A 12,520-nucleotide genomic window follows, 5' to 3' on the forward strand; every position below is an offset into this window, starting at 1 on the left:
TAGGTAGAAATATTTGGCTACTACAGGAAATGTGTGTCACTGTGCTCTCCCCATCCTGATCCCTAACCCTAAGAAATACCAAACCACAGAGCCATCGTATCATGTTCAGCACGCTAAACTGAATTACTCAAACCTCCCTCGTAGGCACATGCTTACTACAGGACTGACTGTTCATAACTGCCCCACAGATACAATGCTGAATGAGGGAAGCCAGGTACAAAAGGATTATCTGGTACCACTTCACTGTTAAGACCATTTTACCTTGTCAGAAGTCAGGACATGTTTATGCTTCCTGAGGGAAAGAAAGAACTAGGGCACAGCCTGGAGATTGCTCACCTTCTACTACTCCTCTGTCTTGGCTACAGCAGCATGGATGTGCTCCATCATGCACATCTGTATTGTGCACACGAATGGTGTACTTCTCTTCATGTACAATCAACTTCAGGGACAAGTTTTAAGAGATCTATTATGGGCCTAGTCTAGTGTTACTCAGCCTGCTGCTCTGAGACCGCTATTTTGATATCTAACCCACACAGGTCACTGGTAGGTGCTACTGAAACAATGGCTAACATCAAGCAAGCCATCCCAGGCCTTCTAGAATATAGACAACATCTGGGTTCTTGGAATCTGCTGACTGACAGCCTGGGGACACAGGCAGATCTGGTAAGATGTCTGTCACGGCCAGTGGACTCAATACTGGCCTACGCAGGGAAAGGGCTTCACTGGCAGAGGCGTCTTAGCAGGTTCCCAAACTCTTCTTCACAGCGACTGTTTTGTTGAGTTTGAGGCAGTTGTCTTGGAAATATAACAAATCTGATTTATCTAGTCATTGTCTCCTGATAAAGATTCAGATGAAATATTTGGCAAGGAAGTTTATAAGGTTAGGGTACACTGCTAGTGGGCAGGGTACATTCAATCACTTTGTTAGCTTAGTAAGCTTGGCCCTCTCCAGCACAAGGTACTTCAATTACTAACTCATGTGTTTGGTGATTTTTTTTCCTCTTTCTTTTTGAGGAAACAGATCTCATTGTGTAGCTCTGTCTGGCCTCAACATAGATCCAGCTATCTTTGCTTCCAGAGTGCTAAGATTAAAGAAATGTGCTACCACGAACAGTTATTTATATCTAACCACGTATATTTATATAATTTATTGTTGAAACAGCACCTAAGGAAATGAGAGGCATGAACTATCACAGCAGGCTTAGGCTATAAGATTGTAAAACAAAAAGTTTTCCGAACCATTCAGCCAGCAACTCTTGAGTATCTAAGATCAACTTCACTAAGATGTGATTTACTGCGGTATCCATTTAAAGTGCCAATTAAGAAACGTGTATTATGAGCAAAATTACCACAATCAAGACACTGAATGCTGGTCCCTGCCCCCAAGTTTTTTTGGGTTCCTTTGTAGAAAATCATTCCTGGGTCAGCTATTAGGCTACACTGACCTGCCTGCCACCAGAGAATGGCCTTACTCCCAGAATTCTGCAGTTATTTCTGTGGTTTTGTGACTAGCTTCTGTCACTCTTGGCAGAATGGCAGCTGTAGTCTATCATGTTAGTGGGTGTGGCAGAACTAGCACCTTTAGGTTCCAAGTTATACTCCATGGAGTGGATGCACCATAGTTTGTTCTTTTACCTGTTGAGGGACATCTGGGTTCTTTCCAACTTGGGGATCTTCTGAACAAAGGTATTACAAACTATGGTATAAGTCTGGGTGAACATGTTTTTATTTCTCTTGGGCAAATAAATACCTAGAAGTGGATGGCAAGTGTATATTTAACTTTTTCATAATGTGCCAAAGAGCTCTGCAAAGCCACCCCTCTTTCCTACACCCCTCTGTGGTGTCTTTGAGGACGCTAACTGCTCCACCCCCTCACTAACACGTGATCTTGCTAGTCACTTTATTCCCTATTATGTAAAAACCCTATCATGTTCTATGCTGATTAATTATGGATGTATGATTATGTCTGTCTCTGTAGATATAATCTCCTAATGGTCAATAAGCTGAGGCAGGATTAGAAGGCAGAACTTCCTGTTGGGAAAGAGTAAGGTAGGAGGAGGATTTTTTTCCTGCCACCTGGACTCTGAGGAGATGGACAAATGAAACTGAGGAAAGGTAACCAGACATGTGGTGCACACAGAATAGAATAGTTAGATAAGTTATGAGCTAGTTGGGGAACAAGCCAAAGCTTATGGACTAGGCATTTATTCATAAATAATTAAATCTTAGAGTAGTTATTTAGGGAATTGAGTGTGGGTGGAAAACCCCAAGCTTACTTATCTCTCCCATCCTGGACATCATGAGGGCAACTCAAGTTCAACACAGTGCTTAGCATATAGGAGGTGCTTAACAAATAGATACATCTGCTACCCCTACCAGCAGATGATTTTCAGACCTACTTATGAGGAAGTTCCTGTCTCCCTACAAGCATGTAGTCCTGTGTGTGAGACTTTCCCACTCAGGCAAGCCTGATCAGTAGTGCTGTCTAACAAGGTCCAGTGTCCCAGAAGGGTAGATGGGACAGCACCACTTGCTTCACAGAACCATTAGTTGACCATACACTACATCATAACCAAGGTAAGGTAGTGTAACTTCATTCTAGGACTTCCCACAAAACTTTTTAGTTTTGGGGGTTTTTTTGGAAACAGACTTTCACTATGTAGACCAGGCTGGCCTTAAACTCACAGAGCACATCTGCCTGTCTCCTTGAGTGCTTAAGTGTCACCACCACACCTGGCCCACAAAGAACTTTTACAAATGAATGGGCTTCAGTTACAACACTGCACCCAACTAGCAGCAGCCCCTTAGGGGTGCCAGGCTTTCTCAAGATTTATGCTGTACTGATTCTGAGATTAGTGGATGGGAACACACATCCTGCCATCTTCTTACCAGTGACACTAACCCTGTACTGTAATGCTACCAAGGTCCTCCCAGAAGAAGATTAGGATGTCCCTACTCTGTCCCAGGGGCTTGCTTTCCACTATACCTGTTCTTTTTTTTTTTTTTTTTCAAACAAAACAAGCTATTATGAAAGGCAAACTCACACATACATACCCTAAAACAATGACTGCTTACAACGTCCATGAACATACAGATAGGAGTGAGCTGCTGGGATGACAGCAAGTCATTTTTGGCATTATTTAGCAGCTACCAGGCTTGCTTGACTTTGGGAACTTTCTTAATCCATAAGAACTAAAACTAAAATGTACCAAGAGGAGGCTGGAGAGATGGCTCAGTGGTTAAGTGCAGCAGCCACTCCTCTAGATGTTCAATTCCCAGCACCCACATGGTGGTTTGCAACTGTACAGTTCTAGGATTCTGGCCTCCACAGGCCCTGTACACACACAGTGCAGACATACACACAAGCAAAACAGCCAAATAAAAAAAGTTTTTTTAAAATGTACCATCAGATTTGAGCCCTACCAGTTAGGTATACAGAATGATCTGAATATTATAATTTGGGACATCAAACAGGTATCTTCTGCCCATGAAACCACTTCATTACTTCCCATCGTGGTCACCTGTCATGCTTGCTTGAGGGGCCCTTGAAAGTTCCCTCATAGGTTCCTGTGATATTAGAGCATGGTCATATCTCGAACCATAGGAATCCTTGATTCAAATCTGGTTGGAGACCTAGGCTTTGAAATTTATTTAGTTACCAGGCCAATTCCAAATCAGACCTTATTCTGAACAGGTATTCTTAGAACAGCGAAGTTCTAAAAGTGACCCCTCACCATGTTCCAGGCAAATACTCTGTGCAGAATTGAAGACTTCTACTTCCTGCCATGAAGCAGGAACTCCATTAACTTGGCCAGCATTCTCTGTTACTTAGGAGTCACGCTATTCCACAAGGGAGCAGTGACTCTATAGTCTCAAGCAATTTTCCACATAAATGAAAACCAAGGGCCAGGGAGAACATATGACAGAGAGCCAGCCCTCAGCCTCCTTAGCGCATAGTGACTCTCATGGAGGTCCCAGAGCAGCTGTGGCAACATGCTCCCTTCCAGCTTTTCCATGTAACTGGAGCTGAGAGGATGAAAATCTAAAGGGCTATTAGCATAGCAAGCACAGAGGCTGACCCCACAGCTGCCTAACAGCATCTGCAAATCAATCTGGGAGCTCTTCTAACCACTGGCCACCGCCTGCCTCGGCACAATGCAATTTTGTGCAACATTTAACAAAGGTAAAAGAACTGGTCATTGAAAAAGTAAGAACAAGAATCAATCTACATCTATGATGTTCCAACATTCACCTAAGGTGGAAAATGTACTCAGGAAGAGCTTCAACTGAAGCCAGGTTATAAATAAAGCATTGGGAATGGCAGTTTTCACATGAGAAAGCCATGAGAAAAGAAGGCAGAAGTATGGAGAATTTACATGTTCATCCTCACTGAAGTAGCAAGGTTAGCCTGGGCTCCATAAGACTGCTTCAAAAACAAACAAGCAAGCAAGCAAGCAAACAGACAACAAATGCCCCCAAACCCACAGTTTTTAAAGGTGCCAGGATAGCTTAAGTTGTCTGAATTACAGAGTATTAAGTTACTCTCTCACCCCAAGTTCCACTCTGCTGTCTATGCTCCTGCTAGTTGTGCTGTTAAGGTTGAGAACTGGGTGGGTGGAAGCATCATGGGTGTTGAGGCTGGGGTCTGATTGAGCTCTCAAGCCCACTCTGAAATGCAAGGTGCAGTGCATTGTTTTGTCTGCCAGAGCCATGTGTCAATGTGCCAAGATTAAGGGGCATGTAGAAACTGGGGTACAAGTTCTTTTGAGATTGGTCTGCTCTGACAAGGTTTGGTGGGATGCTGGTTCTGTTGGTCTGGGAGGGCTTGGCTGGACACCCATGTGAAACTGTGCAGTTACAGGGCTATTCCTCCCATGAGCAAAGAGCAAGAGACGACAGGCTAGTGAGAGTACTCACTTTCCTGAAGGGAAGTTCAAGCTGGGAAAACAGTTCATCCAATTATTCAACACAAGCTTACAGAGATCTCAGAATTCACACCAAAGACATGGCCTGCTTGAGGAGGAAGCAGTGGCCCTGTGTCCACGACACACTGAGGACTAGCCAGGACCATGCTCTGAGAGGTTGTGGGTAGAGCTGAAGTGGGCTGAGTACGACTGAGATGCCTCTAGGGCTATTCTATAAAGAAGCTGTCTAGACCCTTCAGAAAAAGTCATAGTAGCAGTAGGGGTGGTGGTGTGGGGGTGGGGTTAAGTACAGAAGGGGCAGTTCTAGTAGACAAATGTAATATATAACTGTTTGTATCCTGGAATAAAAAAACCACAACAGTAACAGTTTAAAATTAGCTGAGCAAATTCAAACATAGATTACTGTTTAAAATGACACTATTAATAATACTATCAAGGGTAATGATGTTTTTCTTTCAGGTGCTGGATGTGGAACCCAGTACTTCTGTTGAGCAGGTGACTGAGCACGGAGATATGGCCTAGCCCTTGGCAAATACTGCTTTCTTTCCAAAGTTATTATTATCACCAGTGTGTCTGCATATGCCCATACATACTGTGGGATATGTGTGGAGGTCATGGGCTTTCAGGAAGTGGTTCTCACTTTACACCACGGGTTACAGGTTTGTTATCAAAGGCTTTTTATCTATTGAACATTTTGGCAGGCCCCTGGTGAATATTCTTATATTCACAGTTGACAATGCCAGTGTAGTATGAAGACCCTTTCAACTTTTCAATAGCTTTTGCTACCTTCAAGTTGGTAACTAAGAGAAAGGGGGTGGGGGTGGGGGTGAGCCATGGGTCTGGTGACACATATATACCTATGATCCTTGCAAAGAGACAGTAGACCAAGGAGGCCAGCCTGATTTATAGATTGGAACTCAAGACTTTTTTTTTTTCCAGAGGTGAGGGATGGGGGCAGTGGCACAGGAGCAGAGATAATACAGTGCCTCTGGAGGCAGGAATGAGACATAAACACAGAGCCACCGGGGCCCGTGGTTAAAATTTAGGATTCTTGGAGCATGTCTATGGCCAGGCACCATGATCTATGCCACTCATGGGGGTCTCTTTGAGCCCAGTGGCTTTTCCATGAGGCAGGACAGTTATCAGTGGTTATTGATCTACTGATGAACACATGACAGAGCAGAGACTCTGACCCAAGCAGGGCTAAAGAGTTGAAGGATTCAACAGGACCCAGAAGACCGTCAGCTATTCTGACTCTTCTTCTGACACAGGGTCTCACTGTTTGACCTGGAACGCAGAGATCTGGCTGCCTCTGTATCCCAACTGCTAAGATTTAAGGTGTGAACCAGGCCCCTGCTTCTTAAGCACACAGGGAGATGACGCTTCTCGATCAGCAACAGAGGTATGGTGCTCACTGATGACTGATGTTTATGCAACACTGCTGTAAGATACAATGCAGTAAGGCACTCTATATTTCAAACAAGTTGTACAAAATGTGTACTTTTTGTCAAAGTAAATAGCTGCTTTAAAAAATAGGTATGCTTTCAGAGAGTTTAGGGGTCGAGGAACATGCATATAAAACAATGTCTTATTTAAACATAAAACCAAACAGGCTTGCATATGGGCAGGAAGGGTCAGCAGTACAATGAAGAAGAGGACAAGGAGAATGAAGAAGCAGTACAAGGAGAGGCTTTTTTGCAGCAAGATCACATCAGCAGGATAAACTGAGAAAGAGAGAAGGCAGAAACAAGAGATAATGTACACTTGAGAGAATGGAAAACGATCAGACAAGTCAGTATTTGGGGGACAGAGATGCAATCTGGTAGAGTTCATAGAGTAGCAGCTTGGCTTGGCAGTGCTGAGGGTAGGTAAAGGTCAGGGTGAAATGACTAAGAGGACATAGATTCCTGTGTTTGTGTGAGGAATCACACTCAGGTCCTTGCACATGCCAGGTAAGTGCTCTAGCACTGAGCTACACATCCAGCCCAGGCCCCTGTATTTTCCACATAGATTCTGCTATGTGGGTGCTGGGTAATAAACCCCAGTCTTCTGCAATAACTTACAGTGCTCCTAAATGCTGAAATTCTCTCCAGCCTCCCAAGTCTATAGTTTTTTTGTTTTTCCTATGTGGTGTGTGGTGGGCTGAGGGGTTTGAGTCAGTGTCTCACTGTTTACCTGGCTGGCCTGGAACTTGTTATATAGAGCAGATTGGCCTCAAACTCACAGAGACAGGCATGTCTTTGTCCTCTTTAGTGCTGAGACTAAAGGTGTGTACTGGCTCCCAAGCCTACATTTCTAAGTTTAGCTAATAAAGCTTGGGAATCCACAGTAATAGGCACCTGCTTCAGAACATCCTCAAAGATCCCTGAAAGCAGCTAGGAGAAAGTAGAGAGAATCAGTGGTATGACATTAGAAGTCAAAGAGCCACGTGTCTCACATTCTCTTGTGTGCAAAAACCTAGCTATATGATCACAAGATATTCAAGCAATATGACTGTTTTCTTACCTCTTTAGAGCAGAGACCCTGAGACCCTAAGTCTGTATGAGTCTCAGATGCCTGATCAGAATGCCAGAAATGCTAACAGTCTCAAATACTTGTTTCCACTATTAAATGTAATAATATGCATCTCATATAAAGCCCTTTTTTCCCACATGCAATTTACAGACCTACAAGGGAACCCAGACAACCAGGCAACTATCAACAACTAGTCACATGCTAAAGATGTCTCTGGTCTGAGGACAGAACTGCTGCCACATGTTAGCCTCCTGACAGACTCAGCTGCCAGATCATCCAAGTCCTTCTCTGTAGTTACATCTCTCATTTCCAACAAGCTCACAGATCTCAGCTCTCTTGGATGCTCCCTGCAGGGAGTGGGAGGTACTATCTGCTTCAGACTCTTACCTGTGGCTTCAATGTACTCAATGCATCTTTCAATGAAAATGGGTATCGGCTTCTCTGGAGTCACCACTGTTGTTAAAGGCACCCCAAAATAGTTACTCTCCCAGGTTGCCTTTGTGATGGATGGTCGGGGTTTGGGCTTTGGTTTCTGTCCAGGAAAGAAAAAGAAAAAGAAAAAGAAAAGAAAAGAAAAAAAAAAAAAAAAAAAAAAGAAGCACAAAAAGTGAGTAAGTATCTTTGTTGAAAAGATTTCAAGCAAGACAAACAGACCCAAATTTGCTCATCTCCCTAATATTATTTTCTGGTCTCCAAATATTGTACAAGATACTGGAAAGTTGTCACATAGTCACACCGTTAGTGTGAGAGTGCATTATTAAAACAAAGATGTTTATAAGAGCCAGGCCAAGTTTACTTAACAAGTAACATCATAATGGCATCCATATCCTCCAATGGGGACACGCTGGAGTAAACAGGAAGTTTTCCAAACAATCTGCTCGGATGATAGATGGTATATACTCAGAGATGGCTGATGCTTTGGGAAGATCAAACACAAGTACAAAAAACTAGTAATTTCCTCTCTCCAGAAAAAAAATATAGTGATTTATCAGCCTAGGGTTAATTCCTGGTGTTTTCCACACTAGGAAATGGTAGTGCTTACTAATGAAACAATACAAAGACATGATCCAGGCCCATGACTGAATCTCAGGCTCTAGGAGGCTGAGGCAGGAATATCAAGAGTTCTAGGACAGCCTGGGCTATATCATCGTGAGACCATGTTTCTACCCACTTACCCACCAAACAGCAGGGGCAGTGACAAACACTGAGATTTTACTATTACCAAACAAGTCCCATATGTACTTGCTTTAAAACCTCACAACCATTCACTTTTTCAAGAAATCTCTCTCTCTCTTTTTTTTTTTTTTTTTTTTTTTTTGGAGCTGGGGACCGAACCCAGGGCCTTGTGCTTGCTAGGCAAGTGCTCTACAACTGAGCTAAATCCCCAACCCAAGAAAAAGAAATCTCAAAGGTCTAAATGACTCAACTAGTAAAAGTGCTTGATCACTAAAACCCATACTGTTTAATCCTATAACTGATGCCTCAAACTCACTCAAACCACCTTTTCCTGCTTAAATTTATTTATTTTGAATCTCATATGGGAAAAACCCAAAAAAACAAAGAAACATATTTTATACCAATGTAAACTCTCTAAAGCCAAGGAAGCAGGCATAGAATGTCCACCTTTGTTAAAGTATCTACTAAAAGATGAGGGCAACAGGACGGGGTCCAGGTAAATTAGAACGCTGTGTCTCTGCCATCCAGGTTTCATTTCCAAGTGGCTCAGCCCAATGCAGCAGGGCTACAGCTCCCCTCAACAATGTGTAAGGGCTGTAAGCCTATTTCAGGACCTTTCCGAAACCCTCGGAAGAAGACGTTCAACTGCCAGGTCATAGATCAACCTTTCCCTTTTCTTCTGCTCATTTCCTTTTATTTTAATATTCCTTTTAAGGGAACAAGATAGGTCCTGTTTAGTCTCCCCCCCCCCCCCCCCCCCGAGCTGGGAACCGAACCCAGGGCCTTGCGCTTCCTAGGCAAGCGCTCTACCACTGAGCTAAATCCCCAACCCTAGTCTGAGCTTCTTTAAGAACTTCTGGTGCAAATTCGGGGAAGGGGGAATGGGAGTACGAGTTGGGATTAGAGAGGGCTAAGGCGAATTAAAAAGTATTCTGGGCTGCCAACTGGTAATACCTCAGAAAACAATCAAAAGGTAAAGAGAGCCCAACCATCAGCCTGCTAAATAATTCAATGTGAAGATCCATGTATCCCACGTGGTTTGGTCCTACCAAACACAAGCCACAGCTCTTCAGGTAAGCAAGCACCGACTTTAGGGAAAAACAAACTGGTGACTTATGATCTTTCTTTATGGACAAATCTAGACTGCTCAACAGTGCGGAATGCACGCCTGTAATCTATACTTGTATAAATCTCAACATAAATAATTTATGTACCAGCAAGCACAGCAGTGGCATGACTGTTAGAGGAGTAACTGATTACGCTGACTGGACCTGGGGCCTGCTCCACAGGAGGGAGTTCTGGAAGAGTAAACCTGGTGAAAATCCAGCACGGATGGAGGAAGGGTTCACAGGCTCTATCTAGCTGAGGAGCTGTTGATAACTGATGGTTACCGAGAAAGAGGGAGTCATTTTACTTCTGGGATGTAGGCACTGGTATGTTGCCCATGGTGTGCATATAGGTAACATCAATTGTACTCAGTGTATTACTTTAAAAAAGAAAAGAAGAAAAAAAAAAGACATGGGAAATAAGGGTTGGAGAAGGTAGATATGATCAAGATTGTGTGTGTGTGTTTGTGTGTGTGTGTGTAAGTGTAAAATTGTCAAAGGTGGCCCACCCCTTTAATCTCAGCACTTGGAAGGCAAAAGCAGGTAGATCTCCATGAATTTGAGGCTAGCCTAGTCTACATACAGAGTACAAAACAGCCAGGGCTAGAGAGAACTTGTCTCAAAACCAAACCAAACCAACAGCAAAACAACTCCTCCCCCACAAAAAAACAAAAAGATAACACACTGAGATAACCCCCATAGCTTCCAAAAGAACCTGCTGATGATATAACTCAATTGGTAAGATACTTGTCTAGCATGCATAAAACTTCAGGTTTGATGCCCAGCACCACATAAAACTGGATTGGGGGGGGGGGGCGGCGGCGGCGGCACATGCCTTCCTTTAATTACAGCACTTGGAGGTGGAGTTAGAGGACCAGAAGTTCAAGGTCATCCTTGACAAGATAGCAAGTTTGAAGCCAGAGTGGGTTAAAGACCCTATCTTACAAAAGAAAAACAGACTTCAAGGTTTTCAATCTGACTGTGGCTTGGGTCAAGTACCATATCATCTCTATCTACCTTCCTGAGAGCTCCCTGATCACAGGATGTTATGGGTGGGACCTTTCAGCAGATGCACAATATTGCAGCCTTGAGTCAAGCAATGTTCTCCCTGTAAATGTCCCTGCCATTTAAAAGGTCAGTTCTGGAATGTGAATAACCAGTGACTGACCATCTGAATTAAAACAACACTTCCATCAATCCTGACAAATTTCTCTGTCAAAATGAAGATAAATTATTTCTCAGTAAAACTCAAGCTTCCAAATAAAGTGCTGCTAAGGCAAAGAGGAGAACCAAAAGGCAGGAGATGGCCCCATTCGCCCAGTCATCGCCAGGATACCTCCTTCTAGCCTTAACTGTAGCCTCTAATCAAATTGAAACAACATACTCCTCAGACTGATACTCAGGATATACTATCAAGTTACTGGTTAGAGAGATTTGTTTCACCCAAGTACTTCGTATACACTAGATGCCCAGTTTCTTTCTCTTTCTCCCACTCCCCTCTCTGGTGGTACTAGAGATCTGGAACCATGGGGAGAGATTCTGATTGGCAAGCACTTTACTGTTCAGTGCCCAGTCCCTTCTAGTGGACTGTATGATAGCATGCCACTGCTATCCATGCCCCTAGAATACCACCACACTCCCATACAAAAACAAAACAAAACCCACTCAACAACAAAACATGCATACAGAACCTTGGGGCCACTGAGCTGGCTCAGCACCTGCTACTAAAGCCGAGGATCTTTTTCTATACCGAGGACCCACCCAGGGAAAGGAGAAAACTTGTGCCTCAAAGTTGTCCTCTGACCTCTACAGACACAAGATATGCCTGGGTTTACACAGAAAATAATGGAGGAGGAGCAGCAAGAGAAAGAAGGAGAAATGAAGAAAGGAAGTGAGGGAGGGAGGCAGTGAGGAAGGGAGGGAAGGAGGGAGGTGTGAGACCCTGGAGATGAATGCAAGAAAACCCCACCTAGGTGGGTCTTCTGTGTGACTGCAGAACTTGTGCTTATAGCACTACGGTTTTAAGTAAACTTCCTGGGGGAAAATTCTTGGAGTAGGTAGAATGAGTAAATGGATGCTGGAAAACGAATAAACGCACATCGACCATCTAGATGTGTAAAGGGTTGTAAAGGTAATATACTCAAAGGCTTTATTTGTGTATGTGTTAGCTTGCTTTTTATTGCTGTGGTAAGACCACAGGCAACCTGGAGAGGAAAGAGTTTTTACTTCATTTACAACATCCATATTATAATCCTTCATTCAAGGAAGTCAGGACAGGACCTCAAGGCAAAAACCTAGATATAAGAACTGAAAGACCACAGGGGAATGATCTTCCTGTCTTGTTTACTTAACGTTTTCTAAGTTTGGTTTTTAAGACAGGATCTCACTATGTAAAGCGGGCTGGTCTCAAACTTGAGATCTGCCTGCCTCTGCTTCCAGAGTGCTAGGATTAAAGGTGTGTGCCACCGTGCCTAAACTAGCTCACTTCCTTATGGACAATCTACCCAGGGATGGTAGTAATCACAGTGATCTGGGCCCTTCTACAACAATCATCAGTCAAAAAAAAAATGCTCTGTATGTAGGCAAATGTGATAGAGACATTTTCTCAGTTGATATTCTCTCTTCTCAAATGACTCTAGCTTATATCAGGTTGATTTAAAAAACAAACAAACAAACAAACAAACAAACAAACCAACCAAACAACCAACCAACCAACCTAAAACTAATCAAGACAGTGTCTGCACATGTATGCCCACTGAGCCAGAAAGGGGTGGTAGTGGTGTCTGATCCCTTGAGCCA

The 12,520-nt window shown here is 43.4% G+C and overlaps 1 protein-coding gene across 5 annotated transcripts in view; it reads right to left on the reverse strand.

The window, feature by feature from the left end:
* The window catches only part of Arhgap35 (Rho GTPase activating protein 35), a 116,849-nt gene that overhangs the window by 41,590 nt on the left and 62,739 nt on the right, over window positions 1–12,520 (reverse strand). For all 5 annotated transcript variants that reach the window (NM_001271132.1, XM_008758919.3, XM_039110038.2 and 2 more), the window contains one exon: window positions 7,827–7,971. In NM_001271132.1, coding sequence (NP_001258061.1) covers window positions 7,827–7,971 — 145 coding nt within the window. The remainder of the gene's footprint in view (window positions 1–7,826; window positions 7,972–12,520) is intronic.

The sequence above is a fragment of the Rattus norvegicus genome, chromosome 1 (assembly GCF_036323735.1).
Source record: "Rattus norvegicus strain BN/NHsdMcwi chromosome 1, GRCr8, whole genome shotgun sequence".
NCBI lineage: Eukaryota > Metazoa > Chordata > Mammalia > Rodentia > Muridae > Rattus > Rattus norvegicus.